The following is a 27,628-nucleotide window of genomic DNA, read 5'->3' on the forward strand; positions in this document are numbered from 1 at the left end:
TGTATTATTAACGTGCTGGAATATCCGTCAGGAACTCCGTTTTAGATATCTTTGCTCTGCCGGTTCGGCAAGTCTCATTGTTTTGTTAGCTCGATGCTAACCTAGTTAGCGTTCATCGAATGTTTACTTTAACTGCTAATTTAGACTGTTAGCCCCACATTAAGCGACCTAACTCGTTGCAGTAACACTTTAAAGTCATTGTATTATCTCACCATTGCATTTAGGTTTAGTAAAGCAGTAATTTGGGGCATAGACTTAAATGTGGTTTGTGTTGGGATTTAAATACACCGTCGCTTACATGGGAGTATTTTAGCTACTGTGGATAGGTCTGCCAATGTAAGTTATCAAACATAATTTATGCGTAAGATTAATTTTATGAAATATTGGTCGATGTGGCATTATTTTCAAGACGATCTCGATTGTGAATTCAAGGTTTGTAGTTTAATTGAAGGCAGCTTTTGTTATTTCCAATAGCATCCAGGGGGTGACGCTCTATACTCAAGAATATTTGAAAAGTAATCAACGTCTCGAAACACTTTTTTTTCTTCTAATTCTCTGCATGCTAATCATGAATTCAGCCACTAATATGCTTGTTGAAATTGTGTTCGAATTACGTATATTGATCAAATACATTTATACGTTGATAAGCAGAATATAATAATGATTTAATATTTTATGTAGGTGAAGTAACATCAGAAGAAACAAGTGAAGTTTGATTTGGAGTATCCTGGTAGATAAGACGACAGATCAGGCTTCAGCCCAGTGGGTTCTGCTGTCTCCTTGTTGAATGGTTTCTCAGAAGCACACAGAAGCTCAATGCGCCTTCTCCAGACCGCCAGCTGGTATGAAGTAGATGGGAGAATCCAAGAACATGGTGCTGAATGGCAGGAGACATGGCAGCAAGTTCTCCAGTAATCAGCCCGTAAGCAAGTCCAGGCTGCAAAACACACAGGGAGCCCATCTTCGTCAAAGCAAGGGGTATAAATTTTTGGTCATACCGCCCAGCACTAAAATGAAGTATCATTTATTATGTGCAACAAAAAGCATCTTATACATAAAACATATTTAGTTATAAAACATTTTAACGACTAAGTAAATGAGTCTGCAATTTAACTATTTTAACTTGAATTAGTAAACAATATGGAAACACCTATGATAACTTACCTTTAACATACTAGCAGATTTCTGAGATGTCAAGTTAATATTATTTGCAAATACACTGTAGCACTTTGCTCAGAGAGGCTCGTGAAAGAAATAAGGCGTGTAATTTTTTTTCAAACTTGCAGACAGCTAGTGGGGCGTCGTTAGCTTGTCACCGCGGCCTGACATCTTTTAGCGATAGCTGTGAAACATCTTTTTTCTAAAGTTCGCTCAGTGGAACGATTTAAGACAAACTATCGTGCTGGTCTGACTGAGCTCCTAATAAAAAAAAAGCGTTTTAATTAGAGAGAATTAATCAGCACTTTAGAGCAAACTAAGCGGCTAAACTGTGCTGAGAATCCCTGTGAGAGAGAGACTGTTGTTGTTCTCGGCGAATGACGTCATCAGTGTGCGTGCTGCAGCCTCTGGTGTTTATGGCTGATCCGGGAACAGCTCTGGATGTTCTCCTGCTGGTAGTTAAAACAGGATTCAGACTGAAAAAACTGGTCCAAGGACAGACTCAAAATGCTTTTCGATTTCTGCTGTCATTAGTTCCGCATCTAGCGGCAGTGGTATCTTTTTGTCACATTTCTACATCTATTTAACGAATATTTCACGCTGATTGATATTATTAATGATATCTAAAACATATCTAAAACGTATTTTACAGCGTGTATCTGGTAACGTAACGATACATCACACAGACTGGTGATGGGAAGTCTGAATCATTTCGGAGAATCGGTTCTTTCGAACAGTTCGATTCAATGAACTCGTTTAAAACGCAGTTTCAACTGTTCTTTTACGTCATCCCGTTGTACTTGCGTGCTATGAACGTTACGGTAAAGCCACATGTAGGCACAAGCCTGTTTAATATGTTTTTTAATTAATCTGATCCAAATAGTCTATTTTATGTGTAACCTTAACACTTTTCACTTTTGATATTATCAATGTTCTGATGTAGGCCTATGCATGCATAAACTGTGTTTGTTTATTTAAATGTGTATTTGTTGACTTTGTCTCTTTTTCTTCATTGTTCTGTAGTGTTGATATTTTTAAGTAAAGATTATGTTAAAAAAGGTCATGCCTGAAAGAGACTTTTCAGTACTCCACTCTCAAAACGTTATGAATCACACAACAACAGACTTGTGGCACAATATATTTTCAATACTACTAAAAAGTTAGTTGTGAGTACATGCATAAAACACAGATAATTTGAATATATATATATATATATATATATATATATATATATATGATCAAATACATTTATACGTTGATAAGCAGAATATAATAATGATTTAATATTTTATGTAGGTGAAGTAACATCAGAAGAAACAAGTGAAGTTTGATTTGGAGTATCCTGGTAGATAAGACGACAGATCAGGCTTCAGCCCAGTGGGTTCTGCTGTCTCCTTGTTGAATGGTTTCTCAGAAGCACACAGAAGCTCAATGCGACTTCTCCAGACCGCCAGCTGGTATGAAGTAGATGGGAGAATCCAAGAACATGGTGCTGAATGGCAGGAGACATGGCAGCAAGTTCTCCAGTAATCAGCCCGTAAGCAAGTCCAGGCTGCAAAACACACAGGGAGCCCATCTTCGTCAAAGCAAGGGCTCCCCGAGTGGTAGAAGATGCAGTCGACGTAAGTTCCTCGCAAAACCATCAGTATATTTGTTTTTCCAACCTCTTCAACTATTAATACAGCATCTTGGTCCTGTTCTCAATGGTTGTTCATGCTGAATCCTCTAACAGGTTGTGGTGGGGTGCCCCCGGAGGCAGAAAGGCGTCATGCCCCCTCATCTGGAATGACTGCCAAGGAGCTGTGTGAATATGATGATCTGAGCACCAGTTTGATCCTGGATCCTTACCTTGGCTTCCAGACCCACAAGATGAACACCAGGTTTGTGTTTCTAGTTTGGTGAATTCAAATTCTCAGTGTCTGCAGTCAGGAAGCTTGTCTTGTTAACGTGATGCTCCTTTTTAGGTTTCGACCAATTAAAGGTCGGCAAGGGGAGCTGAGAGAAGTGATCAAGCTTTTTAAGAAGCATGACAACCTGGAAAAAGCTTTTCAGGCTTTGACTGCTGGCGACTGGACGAGACATCACTTTCTCAACAAGACCAAGTCCCAGGAAAAGCTCTTCAAAGCGCATGTAAATCATACATATTGAAAGATCTCCCCACATTTTTTTCTCTCATGTCCTGGCATGTCTATATTAATGTGTAAACAATTTTAATTGTTAAATATGAAATGCTTAGCATTACATATTAAATTAAATATTAAAAATTTTAAAAGCTTGTTTAATATTTATTTATATAATGAATATTAAAATGTAATAGTAATATTTGTTTGTTGGCTTCAGATATTAAAATATTAATATTAAATATCATATTTTATATTTAAATATTAATATTGCTTATTTAATGATGAAATTACTATTTAAAATTTTACTATTTGTATATGTGACCCGTGCTGGCAAAATGAGTCGGAATGCGCACGGGCTAATTTTGAGCTACAGGCAAAAAGTGAAAATGTTGATTTTAAGGTTTTCACAAAAATGAGTTAATTAAGCCCTCGTCTAGTGATCCCAATGCTCCAAATAATAATTTTAGATGTTTAATTACCTTTATTTGTACGTTTTCTGAGAGGAGTACCTTTTCTCTGCTCGCTTCTCACGCTGACTGTCATCCGAAGCGCATGCATAAAGGTGCTTCCGACTGTGCGCGATCCCGATAAATATACACACATACACAGAATTACAGTATTTAAGTATTCACGCAAACATAATCTGTTATGTCTTAAGTGAACGTTTGGGGAACTGTTGGGGAAAAACATTTGATGTGTAACATTCTATTAGATCCGTCTGTCTCAGTAATGTTAATCTAACAATAAAAGAAAAGACTCGCTGCTCTTGATTGAACTGCTTTTGTAGTTTTAATAATCAGTTTATTTGTAATGAACACACTAAAGGGATTTTTACATTTGATTATTTGTTTTTCTTGAATGCTCTTGTTTAGTTGTAAAATGAAAAAGGTAAGGTTTTTTTTATATTTGTTCTACTGTTTTTTTTTTTCTGTTCTTATTTATAATAAAGATAAGATAAAATAAAATAAAAATAGCTATATTGTGACTTAATATAGTAATTATTATTAAGAAAAGAAGTGGAGGAAAAGATGCAACGTTGCAGGTGATTTTGCTTTGGAACCTTCAGTAAACTGTAACTCGATTTTTCTCAAAATTGACTTTGCTGACTCTTATCGACTTCAAACAGGTGTAGCTCAGTCATTTTTCGTCAAATCATACATCATTCTGAAGGTCTTTTAATGGAGAATGTGAAAATAACTAATTTTTGAAAAATGTCTTATTGTGACTCATTTTGCCAGCACTGGTCACATATACATATTTGCTCCAAATACATAAATATTAATATTTAAATGTTTATTTAATATTTTTTATAATAAAAAATTAATTGAAATGGTTTATACATGTGATATTTAAACATTAAAAACTTGCTTATTATTTAAATATACGTTTAATATGAATGTTTATTTGCTACAATATTAATATTAAATGTGCTTTAATATTAATACTTAATATTTTACTGTTTGTGTAAACACATTTGCTTATTTATGCAATGTAATATTTACATACTATATTTTTTTCTTCTGGTGTCCTGGTAGGTGTTTGTTTACCTACGCATGTTTGCTTCAGACAGCGGCTTTGAGATCCTTCCTTGCAATCGCTACTCCTCTGAGCAAAACGGAGCCAAAATTGTAGCAACAAAAGATTGGTGAGTTAACGTTTTTACGTAATCAAATCAACTTAATTTGCTTCTAGTTTTCATCATATACTTATTTACTGTGCACATTACAGGAAGAGGAATGATAAAATCGAACATCTTGTGGGCTGCATTGCTGAGTTGTCTCCCAGTGAAGAGAGGATGTTGCTTCGACATGGAGAGAATGATTTCAGTGTCATGTACTCTACACGCAAAAACTGCGCGCAACTCTGGCTTGGACCTGCAGCTTTTATTAACCACGGTATTTCTCTTTTAGATTTTAAACAGTCAGACCTGATCAGTAAATTATGAAATTATACTGAGGTATCTTTTTGTAGTAAATTTAAGGTGTTTATTGCTTTTACAGATTGCCGGCCAAATTGCAAGGTAAGTGCAAATGAGGCTAGACTCTGCTTTCTGTAAGATGAAGATGAACTGAGAAACCGGAAATTACATTTTACTAATGTGTGCTGTTTGTTGCAGTTTGTCTCAACAGGCCGAGATACCGCCTGTGTGAAGGTTTTGCGGGACATTGAACCGGGGGAAGAGATCTCTTGTTACTATGGAGATGGATTCTTTGGAGAAAATAATGAATTCTGTGAATGCTATACTTGTGAAAGGTATCATGTGCTGCATGCCTATAGTTTCTCATGCTTCTTTCTATTTAGCAGTTAGGAATGAATGAATATAACTACATTTTGTATTGGAAGGTCATTTATAAACGGCTACTTCGTGCAGTTCTACTGAAAGAATGCTCTAGTAGTTTAAACATTCATTTGTCCTGAATATTTAAATATTACATTAAAATGTTTATTTATTTGAATTCAAATTAATATAATTTTTAATTTATACATATTACATTTAATATTTAAATACTAACAATATTTAAGTATAAAATTTATGTTACATATCACTATTTGTTTATGCATATTCTCTATAAATATTTAAATGTTAGTAGTTGAATATAATATTTTTATGGAATTATATTTACTAATATTGTATGTAATAAATGTAATATTTAAACATAAAAGTACTCTTTATATTAAAATGTATAATACTTAATATTCAATTATAAATTCATATTACATTTAATATTAATTTATTTGCTTCAAATATAAATTGTAAATGTAATATTTAATAAAAAAAAATATTAAAATTGATCATTCAGGTTTTAATGCTAAAATTAAACTTTATTTTATAGTTTTTTTTGTTTATACATATTTGCTCCAAATGTCTGTTTACGAAATGTAATGTTTAATTTTTTTTTTTGTCAGACGCGGAACTGGAGCTTTTAAGTCGAAAGCAGGGTTGCCTGTGGAGACTCCGGTGATCAATAGCAAGTATGGCCTCAGAGAGACAGACAAGCGTCTGAACAGACTGAAGAAGCTGGGAGAAAGTTGCAGGAACTCTGACAGCCAGTCTGTCAGCTCCAATGCAGAGGCAGACTCTCAGGAACCAACCACTGTACAAACATGTGAGAGACCTGTAATACTAGACCTTCGATACTAATAATGCTGTTACAGCTCAAGCTCATCATTTCTCTTCCTTTCAATTTTTTTCCAGCATTACGTAAGAGGACTTCACAGTCCTGTGTCAAAAAGCACGGAGAAGCTAAAGCTGTAACAAGGCAAACTCTGTCAAGCACTCCTTCTTCTACCTCATCCTCTAAACGAAGTCAAGTGAATATTTCAAGTTTACCAAAGAGACTTGAGTCAAAGCCCACACAGCCTTTGCCTGAAGGAAGACGACGGTGTCGAGGCGTATGGACGAAATCTTCTAGCCGAGTGAGTGCTAGTGGGAATCTCATGGAGCCCTCCAGACGAGACACAGACAGACGTGGCTCTGGAGGCAAAGGTAGTGTAGCGCACCCATCAGAAAACAATCAGAGCTCTTCAAAGGGTGCTTCCCCATGCAGGGACAGCATACTTTGCCCTTACAGAACTCGTAGGTCCACGAGGACCTCTCTCGGTGCTCATGGGGCTGACGGCACACAGGCATCAAGTCAGCCGTCTAGCCCAGGTGTAGTCCTCAAGTCGGAGCCTGGAGAGCTCATCCCTGTGACACCAGGGCACCAGATGAACACCCCTAGTTTGGAGACCAGCTGTCCTAAGAAAGGGACGTGTCCTAGACGCAGGAGGACAATAAAACAGGAAGACTCCGGCTCCTATGGCGAGTCTTTCCTCCAGGAGGGAGTGCCTGACCTGCGGCACGCGGTTCGGGCTGCAGATGTAGCAGACTGTGGGAAGGTAGTACTCGGCCTGCCGGACCGCCACCAGCACTACAACGGCTCGGCTAAAAGCAGCAAGGCCCTGCGCCGAGGCAAGGGCAAGAAGAAGCGACAGATCACACGCTATGACGCTCAGCTAATTCTACAGAACAACTCAGGCATCCCCAAGATAACACTACGCCGGCGTCGAGACAGCAGCAGCAGTAAGAACGAGGCAAGAGAGGCCAACTCCTCCAGTTCCTCCAAAATCAGCATCAAGTTCAGCAAAGAGCACGAGAAGGACCGAAGCGGCTCATACGTGGCCAAACTGAACAACGGCTTCAGCCACGGCTCCCACAGCAGCTCCACCAAACTCAAGATCCAGCTGAAGCGGGAGGAAGACAGCACGGGTTTGCATCGCCCTTACCAGGAGGACGTCACCTTAGGCATCATGAAGCGTGAAGCGGGGGATGTTCTGGATCACAAGGCAGGACCTCAGGTAGGTCAGAACATGGAAGTGGTATCGCTGTCCTCTGAGGATGAAGAAGAGGACTACTTTGATAACGAGGATGATTTCATCCCACTCCCACCAGCAAAACGCCTGCGTCTCATCGTGGGCAAAGATTCCATAGACATTGACATTTCCTCCAGACGACGAGAAGATCAGTCCCTCAGACTCAATGCATAAGCTGTGTAAATACCCATTGTTTCAATCATGTTCATTTTGAACATATGTAATTTAAATAGAAAATGCAAATGTACAATTAAATCATGGCAAGATATCTTTCTTTACCTTTTAGTGATGGCACTTCTTTATTGTTTCCTCACTATGAATATAAATATTGTAGAAAGTGTACAGTTTACGTATGTCTGATAATGTGCAGATGTTTGTTAGCATTCTGTCCAGCTTGATCGTTTTATTCCATAAACCCCTCTGCTTTGTTTGCAACATGTTAATTCACTTATGGGAAACATATGCATGGTTTCACCTCGAAAGGTTGACACTTCATATTTCAACAACAGTGTTCCCATGCACAAGAATCACGTGTGTCTCTCTCCTCAGCTTTATCTGGATAAAGGGAATCGTTGAGTAAACGATGTGCAGAGGAGCTCAAATTTATACAGATCTCCACTTCTTTTGTATCAAAATATTCATGTTTTCAGATTTTTTGGCCATGGAAGGCCGTGGTGCTCATTGTGGTGGTCTGGTGCTGGTCCATTAAGATATTGGATGATTGAATTATTATTCTGTGAACGTCAGACCTTTTTTGTGTGACCTTGGAAGTCCATAGAGAAGCGTGCCTACAGATAAAAGTCCTCAAGAGATAAATTGTACTGAAACATCAATCAAGAATCTGTTTTCCTGAATCATGTTCATTGTGGTATTCAGTACATCTGATTGACTTTGTGGCTTTGTGTGCATTTTGTGCTCCGGCTAAAAATTATAAAAATTAAAAAAATGCTAAGGTATTCAAAGCGGTTGTTGGTGTTTCCATTGTTGATCCTATAAGTAGGCAGCTGCCATATTAGGCTATTTTTATTTCTACCTTTTTTTTATCCTTTCTTTCATTATATTCTTTACATTCTGTAGTGTCAAAGGTTTGCATCTGTGGGCTTTTAAGAAGTTATCAGCTTCTTATCCTAATGATCACAAAACTCCTATGGTCTCAAGCTTACAAACTGACTCTTAAGAGCATCATGAAAGTAACAATGTAGGATGTATACATAATCTAGGGGCATACTGTTCACTCTGTATATTCTGGGACTTGTTTTAATTTAACTGTTTTAAGTACTTGAAAACTATAAAACTCATTTTCAATATATTTGCTTGTCTGATGTCATTATTAGATGTATTTGTAGCTTATGTGTAGTTGCAGGTTACCATACTCAATTGTTATAATTTTCTAGGTTTTCTGCACAAATGCAGCTACAGAATGGATTTAAATATGGTGAAATTTTGTTGGAGCCGAGAGGACCACAAAATTATATTGGTATCTTCATTTTTTAGGGTCAGTTCTACCGTTGGAACATTTATTATGAACTTTTTAAATTATTATAAAGAAACAGAATTACAATAAAACAAACATGCAAAGGGTGGGGAATGTGTAGAATTTGGGCTTTTTTTCTCACATAAAATCACAGAAATATGGGCAGTTGCGGTTAATTATTTTCAGTATTGCTGAAATTATTTTCAGTAGTTTTCGGGTTTGCTGGTGCTTGGCCCCCATAGTGCAATAAAGTGTGACCAACCACTGATCATATTAAATCTCATTTAAAGTTTGAGCATCATTTAGGTCATCGCTTAATTCCTGTAGCCTGGAACAAGTTTTTAATTGGTGGTTCTCTCTCCCCCAGGCCCAATGCATAGGTTATTCCAGTGGTTGTCAATCCATGTCCCGGGGACCCACATTTCACATTTTGTATTCATTATCTTATCTAATACCTCATTCAGGCTCCAGGAACAGTTTGAAAAGCCTTATGATAGATAGAGGAATAGGGGCCCCTGATAACAGGACTGAGAGAAACATTACCATTTTCTCAGGTGTGTATTTTTCCTTGTATTACATGGCTAGTTGTATATGTACAATATTTTAATTCCTTAAGATATAACTTAATTGAAATGTTGAAACGTTTTTATGCTGATTAATGAAATCAAGCAATTCTATTTCTTCCTAATTTATAAAATGCTTTTCCCTTATGTTGGTGAGGTATAGATTATATTTGAAAACTTTTTCTTTTCATTTTCGTCTCACTGATTCACGTATAGTTTCTGTGGTCTTGCATAATAAAATCACACAGACAGCATCTTTCCTTCTATCCACCACAAAGCACCAACCTAAGCAAGGCGATTTCTCACTAGTTTCTTAGTATCTTTGACTATTGGTGTGCGTTATTCGTGGAGTTTGCGCTACACGAATCCTTTGAACATGTAACCACTATTAAGTTAACAAGATTGCTCAAAGTCACCGTTTTAGCTGCCGTTTCAAATGGCTGTGGGACAGTGTTGTCCACACGTAGTGTTCATGACTAATACGTTCCCGTCAGGGTCATGTGACTACAGAGGACCACTGTCCGGAACTGTAGTCAGACCCAGAGGAATGATCGCACAGACCCGAAACGTGTGGAACGACACGTCTAAACCGCATTGCAAACCACCAGCCGCCTCACCCCCTCGTCCTAAACCTAAAAAAAGAATTTAGGGAAGGAATCCTCTTCTGCACTAATAAAACAGGCAACAAACTTGACATTAACCACTTTGAGTAAATTATTTTTTTTATTAAACCAAATAATTAATTATTTTTGCAATAAGCCCATATAGGCCTAGTAAAAATAAATAAAATAATAAACAGTAGTAATATGAGTCGACCCTTTTTAAGAAGATATATTATACAATGTACATATCCTACTAAACAGGTGCAATCTGTGTCTGTATTTCCTTCTACACACTGCACGATTTTAGCAATGCAAACCACACTGTGCGACACGGATCTGATAAACTTGGGTACGACATGCTTGCAGACTGTACGATGATGACTCCTACGCTATGACGCACGTTATTATAGAAGAATAAAACTTCATGCGCTAGTGGTAAACAAAAAGAGCATGATGAATCACACTTTGGCAGTTATGTGTGCTGAAAAAAGTGAAAGCGGCGAAAGAGGGAAGGATAATAGCTTGAGGTAAGCAGTTTTATGTTTTAGCGCCGTGTCGCGTTGATTTCATGTCGCATTTTTAGCGGCTGTACACTACAGTAAACGTGGGTCGTAGCAGCAAACACACTGTACGATGATCATGCTGAATTTCTGACACAGTCAGAAAATGATCGTAGGGTATCTTTGGTCGCAAGACCGTGAAAACGGCCGTCTTTGAGCCGTCTTACACAGAAATCGCCACGATTGTTTCACGATGCCAATCTTTTGACTGGTACAGCAGAAAATAGTACAGTCTGCGGTGCGTCTAGGGCTCTTCTTCATCTTCTTTTGGAGTTTTATGGCGGTTGGCAAACAAACGATAGGTGCATTCCCGCCACCTACTGGGCTGGAGTGTGGACCATTGATGGAATAGGAAGAACTAAATAACATAAAAAAATAATAGAAAAAATTTAAATAAAAAATAAAAAATGAAACCCTTCTAAATCCTGTTAAACAGATCTACTTTTTTGCGTCTCGGGTTTAAGCCATTGTTTACTGGTGTCGTAGCTCGAGTTTGGAATGAAGGGGACGTGACTCTGTTGTCCAATCAGAGAGCAGAATGGGTGTGGTCGGGTGACGGGAGGTCAAACCCACTCGACTTCAACATACTGCTCACGAACAAACGCGTCTGAAGCAGTGTTCCTTACTATCGTGCGTACGGTTACACGGTGTCAGTAATTAGCCCCATTAAATCTGCGTTTAAAATATCTGACAGTTATTAAGCTGCATAGAGAGCCTGTGATCTAATTCATTGCCTGCAAATTTTGATTATTTACGTTTATACCAGTAACCAACAGCAAAAATGAAGACTAAATTCATCAATGGCGTGTCTTCCTCGCCTACATTGTCTCTGGGTTTATTGGTAAACGAGAATGTCCTCGAAGTCCAGCCAGACAGTGAGAATGACTGCAAAGACATTATTCGACCGGATGTGCCCGACAACCAGACGAAGCATAAGGCGTATCTGTGGTGTAAAGAATTTCTTCACGGAGCCTGGAAATCCATAGATGAGGATGATTTCCAAATCTCTATTATCAGGTATTCTGGTTTGCTAAGCGACTAGGAATGTAAATAACTGTGACATGACTGCTTTTACTTGTGTCAAGACGGCACCTTAAAAGTAACATTATTCGGAAATAGGCGACACGCTCACTGAAAACGCGCGAATTTCCTTTCATACGATTATTTTGTTCTGTATGTTTTGCTTTCTTTGGTCATGAGATAATAGCAGATTGGGCAATACTACAGTAATGTGGCTCAGTTTTCCATGAACTGGCTGTCTCAAAACCGAGTGAGCTGCCTACATAGAGCGCATTTCAGGCACTTCCTGAGTAATATATATATATACAGTATAAATTAAAATGCAGGGACTGTGTCTCAAAGACTAGTTATGTGCCTTAAACAGCATTTTGGAAAATGGAAAATAGAATACAACGTAGTGAGCATTTTGTTTCATAGATGTGTGCAGGATTTTTGAGAAGGGTCTGGCTGCAGCTGGCGCTTGCACTCTCAGATTTGCATTCTCAGGCTTGCACTCAGACACTTGCACTTCCGCTAGCGACGTCACTTGCAGTCTTTATTATTTTTTATTTTGTTCTATTTATTTATTTATTTATTCTTTTTGTTTGAATCTCTCAACATTTTACAACAGTAGCCAGGTGGTGAAGACAAGAAAAAAGAAACAAAATTACGAAGTCACTTGCAATCGCCACTTGCACTCTCCGCTACCTGCGACGTCGCTTGCAATCGACACAAATCGTGCATGTTGCCAATGGAGACAAGACGCTGTGGTGGTGATTAAACGATTAAAACTAATTTAGTACTATAACGTACAGGGTATACAAAGTATATACAGACCAACAAATATGAATGTGCATTATGAAATGCATTAAGTGATTTTAAAAGGATCAACTCCGTATAGGCAAGCAGATGAGCCCAGAATGCAATGCGTTAAATTGCACGTTAAACATTTTCCTCCCACAGAAAATCATTATAAATAAAACACATAATGTAGCTTAATGGACAAAGACAATGATATAAAAGATTTATTTTTAAAATGTGTATAGGTAGTATTTATAAAGTTTTAGCTTTTAGTTTTGGATCTGTTTTTAGTTGTTTTAATACTACAATTGATTGCTTCTGTTGTCCTCATTTGTAAGTGGCTTTGGATAAAAGCCTCTAATAAATGACTAAATAAATAAATAAAATAAATAATCATTAAATCACCACCACAGCGTCTTGTCTCCATTGGCAACATGCACGATTTGTGTCGATTGCAAGTGACGTCGCAGGTATCGGAGAGTGCAAGTGGCGATTGCAAGTGACTTCGTAATTTAGTTTCTTTTTTCTTGTCTTCACCACCTGGCTACTGTTGTAAAATGTTGAGAGATTCAAACAAAAAGTAATCAATAAATAGAACAAAATAAAAAATAATAAAGACTGCAAGTGACGTCGCTAGCGGAAGTGCAAGTGTCTGAGAGTGCAAGTCTGAGAATGCAAGTCTGAGAGTGCAAGCGCTAGCTGCAGCCAGACCCTTTTGGAATTTTTAGGTATCAGTTTCGGTGCAGAAATGAATCTCAAAATGCTTCCTGTTGGGAGCATTATTCTTAGTGGTATTGTCTGGATGTAAATAATGATGTATCCTGATTCATTGTAAGAATGCAGTTATTTTCTTTTCTAACATATATATTTTGCTTCTAGGGGAGGCCTCAGCAACAAACTGTTCCTTTGCGCTTTGCCAGAGAAGCAACCAAGCATTGGAGATGAACCACGAAACGTGCTCCTTCGCCTGTATGGACAAATTCTGCAGGTGTGTTGTTAGTTTTTTTACTTGGTGAAATGTTAAAGTATGAATTAAGTGCCATATTGCATAGTCAGGTCTAATAATATGCAAAGTAGTAGGCCTATGTATTAGCATTCTTGATTTGTAATTTTAGTATTTTAAAAAATATCACCTTAATGCTAAGTAACCTATGCCTTAACCATTTCAACCCCAAATTTTACCAAATATATGTTAACTTTTAAGATGTATAGGTCAGGTTTTTGTGTTATTTTCCTGTAGTAAGCTGGGAAGTATACATACATGCATACATACATACATACATACAGGACATTATTGCCAAATGTTAAACCTTGCCATTTAGTCTGAAACTAGGTATTGTGTATCTGGGATAGTTTGGATGGCAGTAATTTCAGTTTAAACCATTAAAACAATTAAGCAGTTTATTAATTTGTGCGTTAAACTAGCCAAAAATAACTTGTAATCATGGTTTTACAGAATTAGTGACTTGTGAGATATTCATACCTAATTTCATTAGGCAGAATGGGTATTGAATAAACTGCCTCAAACAGAGATTTTGTATTTGTGTGTGTTCCCTCTAAATTTAAAGAGGCAGTTTTTATTGGGTGATGTACCTCCATCGCTGTACTTGCGTGTCTTCTTTGCCGTAGGCTTGCCAAAGGAGCGTGCCTTGAGCACTCTTGTTTCCAGGTGATCCCAACATAGCACTCACGGTACAGTATGCGATCCCTGAAGCCACAGCATTGTCTTCAAGTTTATGCGCATCTCAGTCTTTAAAATCTTTGAGAACTATGCTCACAATGTGCTCTGTCTAAAGTATTTTCTGCCTCTGTCTGCTTTTTTTCAACTCTTTATTACTCCTTTGAAAAATATTTAGATGCAGTTTACATTACCAAAGGAGTTGCGGCAGTGAATCATAAGAGATTTTGGTGGCATTCCACTTTTTTAATAGAGTAACGCTTTAGATTAGGGAACACATATTCACTATTACCTGAGAGTTTTCCCTCAGTGAACTCCTAATTTGATGTTTATTGATAGTAAGGTAGTTGTTGTAGTAGTTATGTTTAGGTATAGGGTAGGATTAAGGGATCTAGAATATGGTCATGCATTAATATGTGTTTTATAAGTATTAATAAACAGCCAATATGATCGTAATATGCAGTGAATAATATTCCCTAGTGTTACCTTTAATATTTCATTTATTATGCCATATCAGTAGCATTATGATAATAGCAGCATTACTTATAAAGGGTGTGCCTTATGATTATTGTTCATGTAATGACATAATTTCTAGCAAATTAAAATCTTTTCTTTTTTTTTTTCATATTTGTTTATTAATATATTTCAAGTAAAATGTAACATATAAAAAATTATTAGCTATATTATATGACAGATAGATCAATATTTTCCTAAAAATAAGTAAGCTATAAATGCATGTGAATGAACCCATTATTAAGAAGTGACTGAATGTTCCCTTTGGGCTTTGGTGTTTGATTTTTGTAATGATGAGTTGCTTTTAATCTCTGGATGTTTTCAATAAACAGCTGTCACGAAGCTTATGATGTCATACCTGATGAGGTGTCAGTAGGTCCACAGTCCAATCCTCTGAAGTCAGGTGTTTAAACGTGGAAAAGCATTGGTTGAAGTCAAATGACAAATTCCAGAGTGTGTGGACTTTGCTACATAGTGATTCACAAATAAATCTTAGAGTTCATTAAGGCATTTTATATGAGTTAACTTTAAAACTGTGCACCAATAGTAACTTGTGTTGACCTTTATTTAACTAGACACACTTTATTGCTGTCACTAGCATTCACATTGCTCTTGTGAGATTTACATAGTGTTTATTACCATGGACACCAAACCCTTTATATATTTTACTTGTAATGGAGAATAGCGTTGTGTACTAAATATTTGTGCTTGGTCTCAATGGAACATGTTTTTGATAATTGCTGTTATAAAAGAGTTAGATTTTTATTTTTCCTCCCACCTGTGGTCATGAAAGAACATTTTGGGTCAGCATCCTGTAGAGTCAAGCCTTTGCTCAACAGGCCATACATTTCTAACGCTCTATTCTTTTTTTTTTCTTTTTTTTTGAATCACACAGTTAATGCATTTGTTTAATGCACATTCTTACTGTGCTGCCAAAGACACGGTCTCAATAGTTCATAGTGGGTGACTGTCGCTGATCAGGAAAATAGCTCTGTCTTTTAATGTTGCTGCTTTATGAAGATGGTTAAATTGATCTGTCACATAAACAACACTTTGTTCTTATGGATAGTTTTTTGCTTTTTCTCTTATTGCTAGATGTCCTGTAATAAAGGGGATTCCAGACAATCAAACACAGAAAATGACTTTCAAGTAAGTAACATTAGCAAAGTTCTGTTTTCCTATTGTTTTTATGTAAGCAGAATGTGACTTTATAGACTTGTGTCTCTATAAAAGGTTTTATTCCACATCATCTGACATATTTTTAAAGCAAATATAAGGCCAATAAGAGTACAAATTCCTAAAAGCATTATAGTTAAACTGCTGATATTGTGTGATTACCTCCCATCCCATCATCCTCAAAGGCCAAGGGACAAGCTATTTGGGTCATCAGAAATGTTTTGTTTGGACCCGTCTCGGTTGTGATTTCAAACTTTTAGGTCAAATTTTTCCATGAGCTCTCAGGTTTATTATTGCTACATTCTCGTATTTTAGTATATTGTCTTTGGTGAAAAAATGGATCACTTGGGACCCCTCTTTTTAATGCATCACAAAATAATTTTGTTAATCATTTTTGTCTTGTTTTTTAGTAAAAATATAAAAGAATTCTTGAAACAGCATGTTCACATGCAAAATTGTATAAGGTAATAGGACTTGTGTTCAGTAAATACATTTTCAATCGAGTTTATTTTTTTTACCCCAACTTAAGTACGTCTCCGTACTCCGTGAGCTACCGAACAAACCTATCGTCTATGAAAACCAATTAATATGAAGCTGGATATGTGCGGTGCTAACATTCAAATGCATCAGTTTTCAACTCTCCCAGCATATTAAAAATGTTTTGAAGTCACAACATAATACTCTTCAAGTAATGGTGTGAAAATTACGCTTTATTAATCGAAACTCTGTAAATCATACTTTGTGTGAAAATAATTTAAAAGGTGTCGGAGTTTTACTGCCTCTAGTGTTAATTTCTTTTGGAAACTGCAGTGATATGTACTTATTGGTACGTATTTTGCGTCTCGCGAAAAAGTGCCCCCAGGTACGTTTTTGCCATGAGACCGGGTAGATTTTTTATATTAATGCTTAAAACTTAAAAATATTTTCCAATGGGGTAAGAAAAATAAGATTTTTTAAAAGAAATGCAAATTCAATTTAACGATTTAAAAGTTATAAAGTTTATAAAAATTATATATAAAAATGATAAAAATTATCATTATCCTCTGAAACCAATTCTATATTATGCAACTTTGTTTCTCCAGTAATATTGTCTTGTTTTAACAATATTTAAATATTTTTACTCAAAATGAGATAAAACGTTTTTCATTATAATTATATAGTTATTATTATATTATAATTAATTATATTGATTGTGTAAAGGTTCATATTCATAGCTATAAAGAGAGATGGCCCAGAACTGATAACAGCACTGGAACGCATTTCCTGACTTTTTTCCGAGTTGCATTATTTGCCTGAGAGTCACATAGCAGTGCATCCTATTAGAAGCTTTTCCCAGCATTAACTTCACTGTCTCGGTTCAGTATCAGCTGTCTGGCCTATTGCAAATTTTGCTTCTATCTCTTTTGCATGTGTAGTTTTATGTGCATTTATCTTAGGTGCATCCACACAGGGCTGTCAGTAGTGGTACTGTTGAGATGGATTTCCCCTCCTAACTGGACATTGATAACACCTGCATGTAGATACTACCCTTGTGCTGCTGTGAACTGATCTGCTTCAGTAATCCTGTGATTATGCCTTGTGTATTAACAGGCACTGGAAAAACCCAAGCAGCTGCTGCTCTGTAGTCACATGGCCATTGCTTAGTCAGATAACAGGGTAGGGAGGGAGAGAGAGAGACTGTGTTTGAAACCTGAAAAATGCTGGCTTTGCAGGCAGTATGTGGAGGTAGGAAGGCATGATTCTAATCTAACCGATTGCTGAAGGCAGCAGCATGGATGTATCCTATGTGCACTGTTTAGCTGTTTGGTGAAATGAATAAAAGTGGCATCTAATGGAGTGATTGAAAATGAAATAGATTCAATAATTTCCCCCTTTTACCAAGAAATAAGCCATGTAGTCATTTAAATATTTGGTTACGTTTGAAGCTCTTTTGAATTTGTTCTAGGTCAAAGGTGCCCAGTCCTGTTCCTGGAGATATATCTTCCTACAGAGTTCAGTGCTGACCTTGATCAAACACACCTTTCTCTAATTATCAAGTGTTCCTGAAGACTTTAAATATTGTTGGTATAGGTGCGTGCAACTAGGGTCGGAGCTGAACTTTGCAGAAAGTTAGATCTCCAGGAACAGGATTGGGCACCCGTTTATAAGTCATTAGACACTACCACAGGTGTATTCAGACACGCCTGCTTGTAATTGTCATGTAATCCTAAAGACCTTCATTAATCAGGTGTGTTTGATTAGGGTTGGCACTATGTTCTGCAGAACAGTGGCCCTTAGGCCCAAAGTTGAATTGTCTTGAAGCACATTAAATTGTTTTTAGGAAACCTGTCTGAAACCAGTTTCTGTAGGCATATGTGTTATTTTCGTAGAAGAGTGCTGTCTTTTAAATCATATGACTCACTGGGCAGCAGACCAAACTTAAAGTGCCAGACATTTCAGAACAAATTTGAATGAAGAGCATGAGTCGTTGTGACATACTATGTTACATATTTTGAATAAAGAATGAGAAAACTCTGATTCTCCTGATACGTTTCTACTTCCAATGCAAGCCATTGATGGTGTTTGTGTAGTATGTTTTGAGGAAGTTTAATTTCCTTCCAGGTTTTTCCGTAAGAATTATCCTCCAATGGGAAGGCCATAGTGTCTTGTTTAATTTCTGAGAGAAACGGATGTTTTTTTACCCTGCAGGTCAGCTGATATTCCCTCGGCAGGTTTGTTGCGCAATTGTGTGCCGTTCTTGCTTAATGTCAAACATTGGGATGAAATTAGCTCAGTGCTTTTACCTGACCTCATTAAATTGAGCTGTAGTGAGATAAAAGACTCAAGACCAATGCATTATTCGACTTTGATTATTAGTACTTAGCAAAAGATTTTCTGTTGTTTAAATATGACACTAAATACAGGAACACCTGTGTAATCCGTGCTTAAAGGGTTAGTTCACCCAAAAATGAAAATTAGCCCACAAATTACTCACCATCAAGTCATCCTAGGTGTATATGACTTTCTTCTTTCATATGAATCTGAGTTATATTAAAACGAGTTATATTAAAAATTGTCTTTGATCTTTCAAGCTGTTTAATGCCACTCAGCGGGTGTTGCATGCATCAGTCCAAAAGAAGTTAAATAAAAACCGCCCATCCATAAAAAAAAGTGTCTCACACAGCTCCGGGGGATGCTGTGTAAGAAAAAAATATTTTTTTTGTTCGTTAAATGGACGTTTTTGTTTTTTAAAGTAACGACTAATTTGCCAGCGGCAGACAGTGAGCTGATAGCCTATATGTTTGATCAATTTAGCCTTCTCAAATTATCACGACTTGCCTAAAATAAAATCTATACATATAAAACAGTTCAAGCATATCACAATGTTAGTTTAAATGTTTAACCTATATAAATGTGCGCTATTAGACACATATCTAATCGTTTGTGCGGAGAGCTAAAGCGCGCTTTACAGGACATAGAGGCGCCGGCGCGATCACTTGCATTGGAAACAACGTAAAATATGTCGTAATTTTTGCTCATAAAGGTAAGAGTAATACATCACTCGGAACTGTAAAGGGTCTACTTTTATTTGTGTGCACTCACAATATCAACAAAACGTTGTGCTTTTATAAAATAAAGGATACATAGATCTACAGGATGCGCTTTCAGAAATTTCGGCCAGGAGCGCTTCACAATGATGAACCGAAACTCAGCGAATACTTGCCTCACAGACTTGCTAAATATATCTATAGAAAGCTTTAAATTACTACTTTAAAACGAAATAATTCAAATCAAAAACAAAAACCCTCTTTACGTATTTTATAAAATCCCTAAATAGGCCTATGCATTTCTCTCTAAAGGCGCGTCCAATGAGGAGATGGCGAGTCAGGATCGTCATCTTCATCTTTGCGACATGGACTCAGAAAACACTAATTTATTAATAAATAATTCAAATATCTCCTTACTGTTTCCCCCCGACACATTCATGGTAATTACTTTTGCTGGGGCTTTGAGGCACGCTTTAGCCTATTGCATACGTTTTTTGCTGTCATGTGCAAGGATATGTTTGCAGATTCTGCACTGCACATGACCAGTTGACTCACTACTGTTTGCTAATTTTCATTTTTGGGTGAACTAACCCTTTAATGCTGCCTTCAGCTGCACCTGGGAAACTTGTTCCTCTGAGTCAGGTGTTCATTATTATGACATGTCACACATTCATGTTGGAAATGGAACAAGAATTAAACCAAATAATAACTACAATTACAATAAACAAAATAACTACATCTGAATATAAAATAAAGAAAAATATTAATTTATGTCACTTATTTATACATGGTATCACAACTAAATGTGAAGTAAACCATAAAAATTTGAGTGATTCGCTACACCTTTCGCTACAGACTTGTTTTCCACTCCCTGATCGCTATATATAGATTATACGTAGATTATACATACATTGTCTGTATTATAGATTAGTGTTTCCACCACGTTTCAAATAACTTCTAGAGTTTACCACTTGTAAATATGACATTGATTGGTCATTCCTGTTCTCGAAACTCGTAATTACGATATTTACAGTAATTTACCACAGAGCAAGACTGTGATCTTAAAGGGGTAGTTGACACAACATTTTAAATTAAAAGTCATATTTCGTTTACCCTTATGTTTCTCCAAACTTGGCTTCCTTTCATAAGTGGAACACAAAAATATAAATCTTGATTAATGTAATTAATTAATTGAAAATATCAAACAAAGACAAGAAATTTACAGTTTTGAGTCTGATCTTTTCAAAGAATCAACGGATCCAGTTCATGAATCACACTGATCTGGTTCTTGCAGCGTTTAAGTGCTACTGTAGAAGAAGTTGTTCAGTGAATAGCAACTTACATTTTGGTCTGTTCCTCACACAGAGTTATTGCATGACTTTTATTTTTTCATTTTGGAGATTGGCTGCCCAGTTCTCATTCACTTTCATTATATTGAAAAGAGTTGCCACGATACTCACCAGGGAACGTAGGAGTTTGTCATTTTTATTTTTGGACTTTCTGTTTGCCTTTACTTTTACCATATTGGTATGCCAGTTTGTGATCAAAACGTTTGCATAACATTGTCATGAGACAAATGTCGTTCAAGTTAAAGGAATTCCCTTACATTTGAATCATTCATACTCACAACATTTGCCCTACCAGGTTTGGATTCCTAAGGCAATAGTTCAAAGTACAGCACTCAATGACTGATACCTGGTAAATATATAATCTCTTTGCAACCTATTCTTAGATGATCTCTAATAGGAAGGAACGAGTAAAAGCAGAACTATAGTGTGTTTTGAAAAATTGAGATATCTTACACAAGTACTTCCCCCACATAGGAAGGGAGCTCTTTCGGTTTTGTGTATTAACACTTGGCACAGCCTTGTCCAAAAACAGGCTTAATGTCATTGCTAGTTAAGCAGCCACAATTAATGACTGGGATGTTTGGCAAGTTCTGCCTCGTTCAGCACAATTGCCTCTCTTGTTTTTTTCTCATTTAACTCACTTTGCTCCAGCACTGCCATTGAATTTGCTTCTGCCCATCACCACTGTTACAAAATGGCTGGCTTGTAGATTGCATTGATTTCAGTGCAAAATTAATTTTCCTTTTTAGCATCACAGTTTTGACCTAAGGGACTGAAGATACAGTCAGACTAAACTAAGCAGGGTTTCATTGCAGTCTGTGTAGTTTGTTGACCGATCTTGGCAATTGATATAACTTGAGAGTCCAAACTGTATCCGTATGTTTTTGTGTTTGCAGGGAGCTGATGCCATGGTACTGGAGAGTGTTATGTTTGCTATCCTGGCCGAGAGGGAGCTTGGGCCCAAACTCTATGGCATTTTTCCACAGGGGAGACTGGAACAGTTTGTCCCTGTGAGTCTTAAAGTTTGCTGCTATGATGTTTGAGAAGACAATCTGGATGTGAAACAGTGCACAACATGTGTTTTGACACTAATGCTTATGAATCCCTTTCTTGAAAATTGCAAGAAAAATCCATTGCTCTGAATCATTTTCCAGTACACAGAAATACACAGAAACTTAAACCTGTGATGCAACTTATTGTGTTTTAGTTATGTAATTGTTTCTGTTTTAGTTCTAAAACACAAACTGAAAGTTCAATGTTTGTTCTGCAGAGTCGAAAATTGTCCACAGATGAGCTGAGTGTCCCTGGTATATTTGCTGAGATTGCTGAAAAGATCGCCAGATTTCATGGAATGAGAATGCCCTTCAACAAGGAGCCAAAGTGGCTGTTTGGCACTATGGAAAAGTGCGTGATCATAAAACATCTGTCGAATTATCACTTGTCCTGTGCTGAAAATCCTTTACCTAATTTGTCTGTTCTGGTCAAAAATGACTGGCCTTTTAAAAATTGCTTGTAAATTGTTATGCTATATAATCACTAATTCATGGATTCAGTCTTTTTTTATTATTAACTAATTTTCTTTCAGTTAGCACAGGTTTGAATTTCTTTTTTGTAACTTATTGATTTTAGGACTCATTGATATGAGCTTATGAACCTGTTTTTGAGTGAATTTTTTGTAGACTGGTCATTTTTGACCACGACAAGTGTAACAAGGTGGGGAAAAAGTTCCAAAAACGTACAAAAATTATCAAATTATTTTTGGGAAGCCGTTATACCCTGTGGGAGCAAAGTCAGTAGGTTTTAGTCCTATGCGATAACATTAAGTAGCATTTTCAGGAAAAATAAAAAATGGCTAGAACACAATATGAGGGTTAAGTAAAGGCTGTCTAGTTTGTTTAAATTCTTAGAAAGGTTCATTGTGGGTGGGGAACTGCATCCTTACTGTCAAGATGTTGACAGGATTGAGCTTTTCTGGTGAAATTCAGTCTACATGTCACCAGTATAAAAATAAAAACACGATTTATGTAAACCCAGTTCCCTGGAAGAAAAAGTTGTACTGTTTTCTGTTTCATGTCTTCTGGAAAACCCCATAGTCCAGGGGTGTCAAACTCAATTCCTGGAGGGCCGGAGCCCTGCAGAGTTTAGATTCAACCCTAATTAAACACACCTGATCCAACTAATCAAGTCCTTCAGGCTTATTTGAAATCTACATGGTATGTGTGTTGGAACAAAAATCTGCAGGGCTCCGGCCCTCCGTGAATTGAGTTTGACACCCCTGCCATAGTCTTTAGTATCTCCACTGGGACCTAAATATAGATTACCAACATTTATCATCTCATACTACTATATGAATTCTCCCTTTAGCTTTCTTAATTGCAAAAAATAGAAGACTTACTGTCTGTATTTGCCTGTATCTACTGCACAGGTACATGGATCAAGTGCTTCAGCTCACCTTCACCAGGGAACACCATCTACGAAATTTCTCCCGCCTTTTGAGCTACAACTTGCCTCAAGAGATGGACAGTCTAAAGTAAGATCTTTATTATCTTGCTGTGATTTCACTTCTGTTTTAGGGGAATTATCTTCTTGTCGTGCATTTCCAGCATGGTTTCATTGACCTGCTTTATCAGAACCCCTGGAAACTGTTCACACTTTACGAGATTCGAGAGTGACTGATAGCAAGATAATGTATTGACAAATATAAAAGGTGTTTGGTGACTGTTCATTATTGACGTCTTTTGTATGTTTACTTAAATGGCTGTTTGTGTACACAGGTGTCTACTTGAATCTACTCCCTCTCCTGTTGTTTTCTGCCACAATGACTTGCAAGAAGGTTAGACATGGGTTTACTATGACTGTCTGTATTTCATTATTGTTTCTAACAAAGGTCCACCATTGTTTAATCAAATGTTTTAAAAGTGCTGCCTTGTTTTAAACAGGAAACATCTTGCTCCTGAGTGGCCGTGAGAACACAGACAGACAGAGGCTCATGTTGATTGACTTTGAGTACAGCAGCTACAGCTACAGGTCCGTAATATTCATAGTCACGTTCATTCCACACGATTCAGAAAAAGCATATGCAGCTAAATTCCAAGAAAGGTTTTGTTAACAACCAGATGTTTGATGGGAATTAAGTTTTGATCTTTTACCTCCCACATCTTTGGAGCTGAATTAAAGAACTGTCTGTTTCTCTTTGTTATTCAAGACCACGTAGTTGTTTCTGGTAAGTTTGGAACACTTAAGTTTGGGTGCCCCATTTCTAAGAAAGGACCTCTAGACTTTGAAGGCTCTGGCATTGATCCCACACTGTTGCTAGGGTACTCGCATTCTTGCACGTGCTCAAACACAGGTCTCACAGAGGATCCTTGGGCAAATAAGCTCCAAACTGTAGCACGTTCTTTTTGGAGCCTGGTTTTTTTAGAAGGGGGTCCTGTATTTGCAAGATCACTGATCCAGCGATGGGCGACAAGGGTCAAGGCATGCTTTGTTTGTTTTCTATCCTGCCATCCAGTGTAGTCTCCCAGGGCGTAAGTGACCTGTGTTTAGGTCCATTGACAGTGCTTGTCCAGCAAAGCGGTAGGAAATGAAGCCGGGTTTCCCAGCCACAGAGATGTGTGCTTTGTTCAGTTTCCCCAGCAGCTGTGAGCCTCTTCTTTCAGTTTGCGTAAAGTAAGAGTCATGTTTTCTCTTTTTTTTTTTTGTGGTTTGGCTCAAAACTGGTAGAAACCTACACTGTAAAAAAGAAGTGTAATTTTAACTGTAAAATTTTGTAAAAACGCTACGGAAAAAAAAAATGTTAATAGGTTAACAGTAAGTTCCCGTACTATATACAGGGAAAAACGGTAAAATATCTAACCAGACATTTCATGTAATTTTACAGTAAAAAAAGTTTTTAGAAATAAAAATAACAAATCAATGTATAATTTACAGTCAAAAACTGTAAACTGATATTCCCAGAATTCCCTGCATGACACTACACATTTGAAAGTATTTACCTGGCTCACAATATAATTTCAATCATGGCAACTCTTGGAAGTTGTTTTAGCATGTTAATAGATATGACAATGTTAGTATACTTTGGTCTTAGTGGACTAGATCTGCTACACACTCTACTGCTGCAGAGCAAGTATGGATTTGCTACTGCCAATAGATATACAGATACACTGTTGTGAGCCTGTAAGTTATGTTGCTGTTGCATTATTAGGCATACATAAATCCTGTAGCAGATTTAGACAGGTGGAGCTAGGGGAGGTCGAGGGTATAAGACGAACTCCAATTGCACACTGCAGGACCAGCTTACAGCGAATGTTGAGCAAGCAATCTGATTGGCTGCAGAATCAGCCAATCAGCTTGTGCCATGTAATACATGACTGCATTGCTATCTAGAGTAGAGTTTCTAGAGTTTCATGACAGACTAGAAATTTATAATCTTCCCAAACAGCAATAGGACAATTTCAGTTAATGCTGCACTTGCACTTCAGTTCACAATATTTTAGACCAGGAATTTTAAAAATGGAATTTTAAATATTATTTTGGGCAAAGTTGTTGGATCAGCATACCAATGTTTGGCATTTGTAGTCGGTAATAAATTTATTATATATAAAAGTGCTGATCAGCCCTACACATTATTTGAAGCCCATCAGAACGGATTTATTCATTATTTATTGAAGCTGATCTGAACAGCTTCCAAATGTTATAATATTCTCATGAATCCCAAACAAAACCTCCTCCACAATTACCAATGATTTCTAATCGATCAAGACTCATTATGCATTATTATCGCATTAACAAATGTTGTTGATGGGGTGCTGATCTCCTTTCTTTCTCCCACAGAGGATTTGACTTTGGAAATTTCTTCTGTGAGTGGACTTATGACTATACCTATGACAAGTTTCCATTTTTCATTACGAACACCAAAAATTACCCCACCAAAGCACAGCAGGTTTGTGTGTCTTTTTTTGGTACTTTTTTCTCCTCTTAAATCTATTAACCAGAAAAATGACATTACATTTCGTTTTGTTTTCTCAGATGCATTTCTTTCAGAGTTATCTGTTGGAATCTCATGCTGGATTTGAAAACTTGAATGAGGACGACCAGCTGAAACTCAAAGAGGATATGCTAGTGGAGGTTAACAGGTGATATACTTACCTCAGATCTATCTTAGGCAGTTTTACACACATTTTGCCATCAAATTGTAATTTTATAGATGATTATGTAACATTTTCTTGAGCTTGTTGATTTGGAAATGAGGCCCATACAATCAAAACAAAGAAAAAATAATGAGGCTATCCATGTTGGGTCTCGTACTATACTACTATAATGGATATAAAAAGACATTTGGACCAAGTCCAGCAGTGATTCACATTTCCAGAGACTTCCCAAACGTTCTTTCCATCTGTACTTTGTGAACTCAGTGCTCTCTCATTTAGGTTTGCTCTGGCCTCCCATTTCTTCTGGGGATTGTGGTCCATAATCCAGGCCAAAATATCAACTATTGAATTTGGGTACATGGTGAGTTATTGCAAGAAAACTGTCAAATCTTTGTGTGTGCAGTTGAGTTATTGCTAATGTTGAGTTATTACTGGGTTATTCCATTGTACTCAGTGCAGCTCTTAGGTAAGACAAGAATTTTATCAACGGCAATCAGATACGTAAAGATACGGCCTTTGCAATATCTGCGCTGCCTCACAACCCTTTGGACAGTACACAAATACTTGTGAGGTCAGGGTAACATGACTGTAAACCTACTGAGTGTGTGCCACAGTAATGTTTCTGATATAAAATGATTAATTTGTGTATTAAATTTTTTTTTAATGAAGTTTGAAATTGAAAACGATGAATAATCTACAGTGAGTGTCTTAAATAACAATCTTAGAAAAATAAAACGTGTTCAAGGACAAGATACAAGATAAAACAAAAGGACAGTGACACCCAAGATAGTCCAAATAATGTGCATATACCTTGTAGAACTGATCTATTAATATATATCTTTTAAAAATGCTAATTGTTAATTCTTTAATTCTTTTTTCTTATTCTTTATAGGAGTATGCCATGGCCAGATTTGATGCATATTTTGAGCTGAAAAAGAAGCTCATGGTTTAAAGGAAACATGCATAAATTCCCAACCGACAGAAGGAAGAGGGAACAACCGCTCATATGGTGTCAAGAAAAGAGCGGAGGAAATTTCGAATGTGCTTGAAAGAGGATGCTCTGCATCTGTAGTGATTCAACCGTGCTGCATGGACCAAAATCAATGCAATTGATATATTTAAAAAAGGCTCTGTGCATTGAGTGTCCACATATGCTGCTTCTCAGTGTTTACAAGTTTAAGCTTCTCACATTTAACACACCAGCCTGAGCTTCTGGACAGTTGGAGAATAATAGTGGAGAATAACGAGGTCATGTGCCAAAAAAAAACCAAGAAAAAAAAAAGATTGTAGGTCAGAGCTTAGGAGCGCAAAATATCTTATGCAGCTGCAGTTTGATTCATAAGTCAAAGAATGGTGTGGCAGAAAGTTCTTCATACTACCTTAAACCTTGTGGTGTTTCTTATGACCTAGTCATCTGCTGTAGTGTTATCTATATAACCGGTGATAGAAGATGGCAGTGAAAGAGTAGGGTTCAAAAACTGGACCTGTTACCAGAAATTGGTACAGCAGACCAAACTGTGTTGCCACTGTGGTTCTGATGATTCAGTATTGTGTTTCCAAGTTCTCCATTTCCATTTTATGCCACCTTTTTTGTGGGGGGGG

At 37.0% G+C, this 27,628-nt stretch overlaps 3 protein-coding genes across 7 annotated transcripts in view; 2 read left to right on the forward strand and 1 right to left on the reverse strand.

Moving 5' to 3' along the window:
• The window catches only part of LOC107672247 (uncharacterized), an 8,052-nt gene extending 6,525 nt beyond the window's left edge, over positions 1-1,527 (reverse strand). For both annotated transcript variants that reach the window (XM_016465345.1, XM_016465344.1), the window contains exon 1: positions 1,165-1,527. The gene's annotated coding sequence lies outside the window, so the exon portion shown is untranslated. The remainder of the gene's footprint in view (positions 1-1,164) is intronic.
• The window catches only part of LOC107672243 (histone-lysine N-methyltransferase KMT5B-like), a 10,131-nt gene extending 1,225 nt beyond the window's left edge, over positions 1-8,906 (forward strand). For 2 of the 4 annotated variants that reach the window (XM_016465341.1, XM_016465342.1), the window contains exons 2-11: positions 682-978; positions 2,752-2,780; positions 2,891-3,038; positions 3,123-3,288; positions 4,817-4,926; positions 5,010-5,176; positions 5,282-5,301; positions 5,398-5,534; positions 6,189-6,388; positions 6,478-8,906. In XM_016465341.1, coding sequence (XP_016320827.1) covers positions 854-978; positions 2,752-2,780; positions 2,891-3,038; positions 3,123-3,288; positions 4,817-4,926; positions 5,010-5,176; positions 5,282-5,301; positions 5,398-5,534; positions 6,189-6,388; positions 6,478-7,808 — 2,433 coding nt within the window. In that variant the 5' untranslated portion in view covers positions 682-853 and the 3' untranslated portion in view covers positions 7,809-8,906. Of the gene's footprint in view, positions 1-386; positions 516-681; positions 979-2,454; positions 2,781-2,890; positions 3,039-3,122; positions 3,289-4,816; positions 4,927-5,009; positions 5,177-5,281; positions 5,302-5,397; positions 5,535-6,188; positions 6,389-6,477 lie in introns of those variants that run through there. The other 2 variants (XM_016465343.1, XM_016465340.1) reach the window with 2 other exon arrangements.
• Positions 8,907-11,404: 2,498 nt separating this feature from the next.
• On the forward strand, positions 11,405-27,293 carry LOC107672263 (choline kinase alpha-like). Its single transcript, XM_016465384.1, has 12 exons — positions 11,405-11,850; positions 13,513-13,621; positions 15,920-15,973; positions 21,773-21,886; positions 22,147-22,280; positions 23,302-23,406; positions 23,651-23,709; positions 23,816-23,903; positions 25,710-25,818; positions 25,905-26,011; positions 26,306-26,387; positions 26,919-27,293. The coding sequence occupies exons 1-12, from the start codon at positions 11,615-11,617 to the stop codon at positions 26,976-26,978; spliced, it is 1,257 nt and encodes a 418-aa protein (XP_016320870.1). The 5' UTR covers positions 11,405-11,614; the 3' UTR covers positions 26,979-27,293.
• Positions 27,294-27,628: the final 335 nt, after the last annotated feature.

This window comes from Sinocyclocheilus anshuiensis, unplaced genomic scaffold, assembly GCF_001515605.1.
Source record: "Sinocyclocheilus anshuiensis isolate Anshui unplaced genomic scaffold, SAMN03320099.WGS_v1.1 scaffold997, whole genome shotgun sequence".
Lineage (NCBI taxonomy): Eukaryota > Metazoa > Chordata > Actinopteri > Cypriniformes > Cyprinidae > Sinocyclocheilus > Sinocyclocheilus anshuiensis.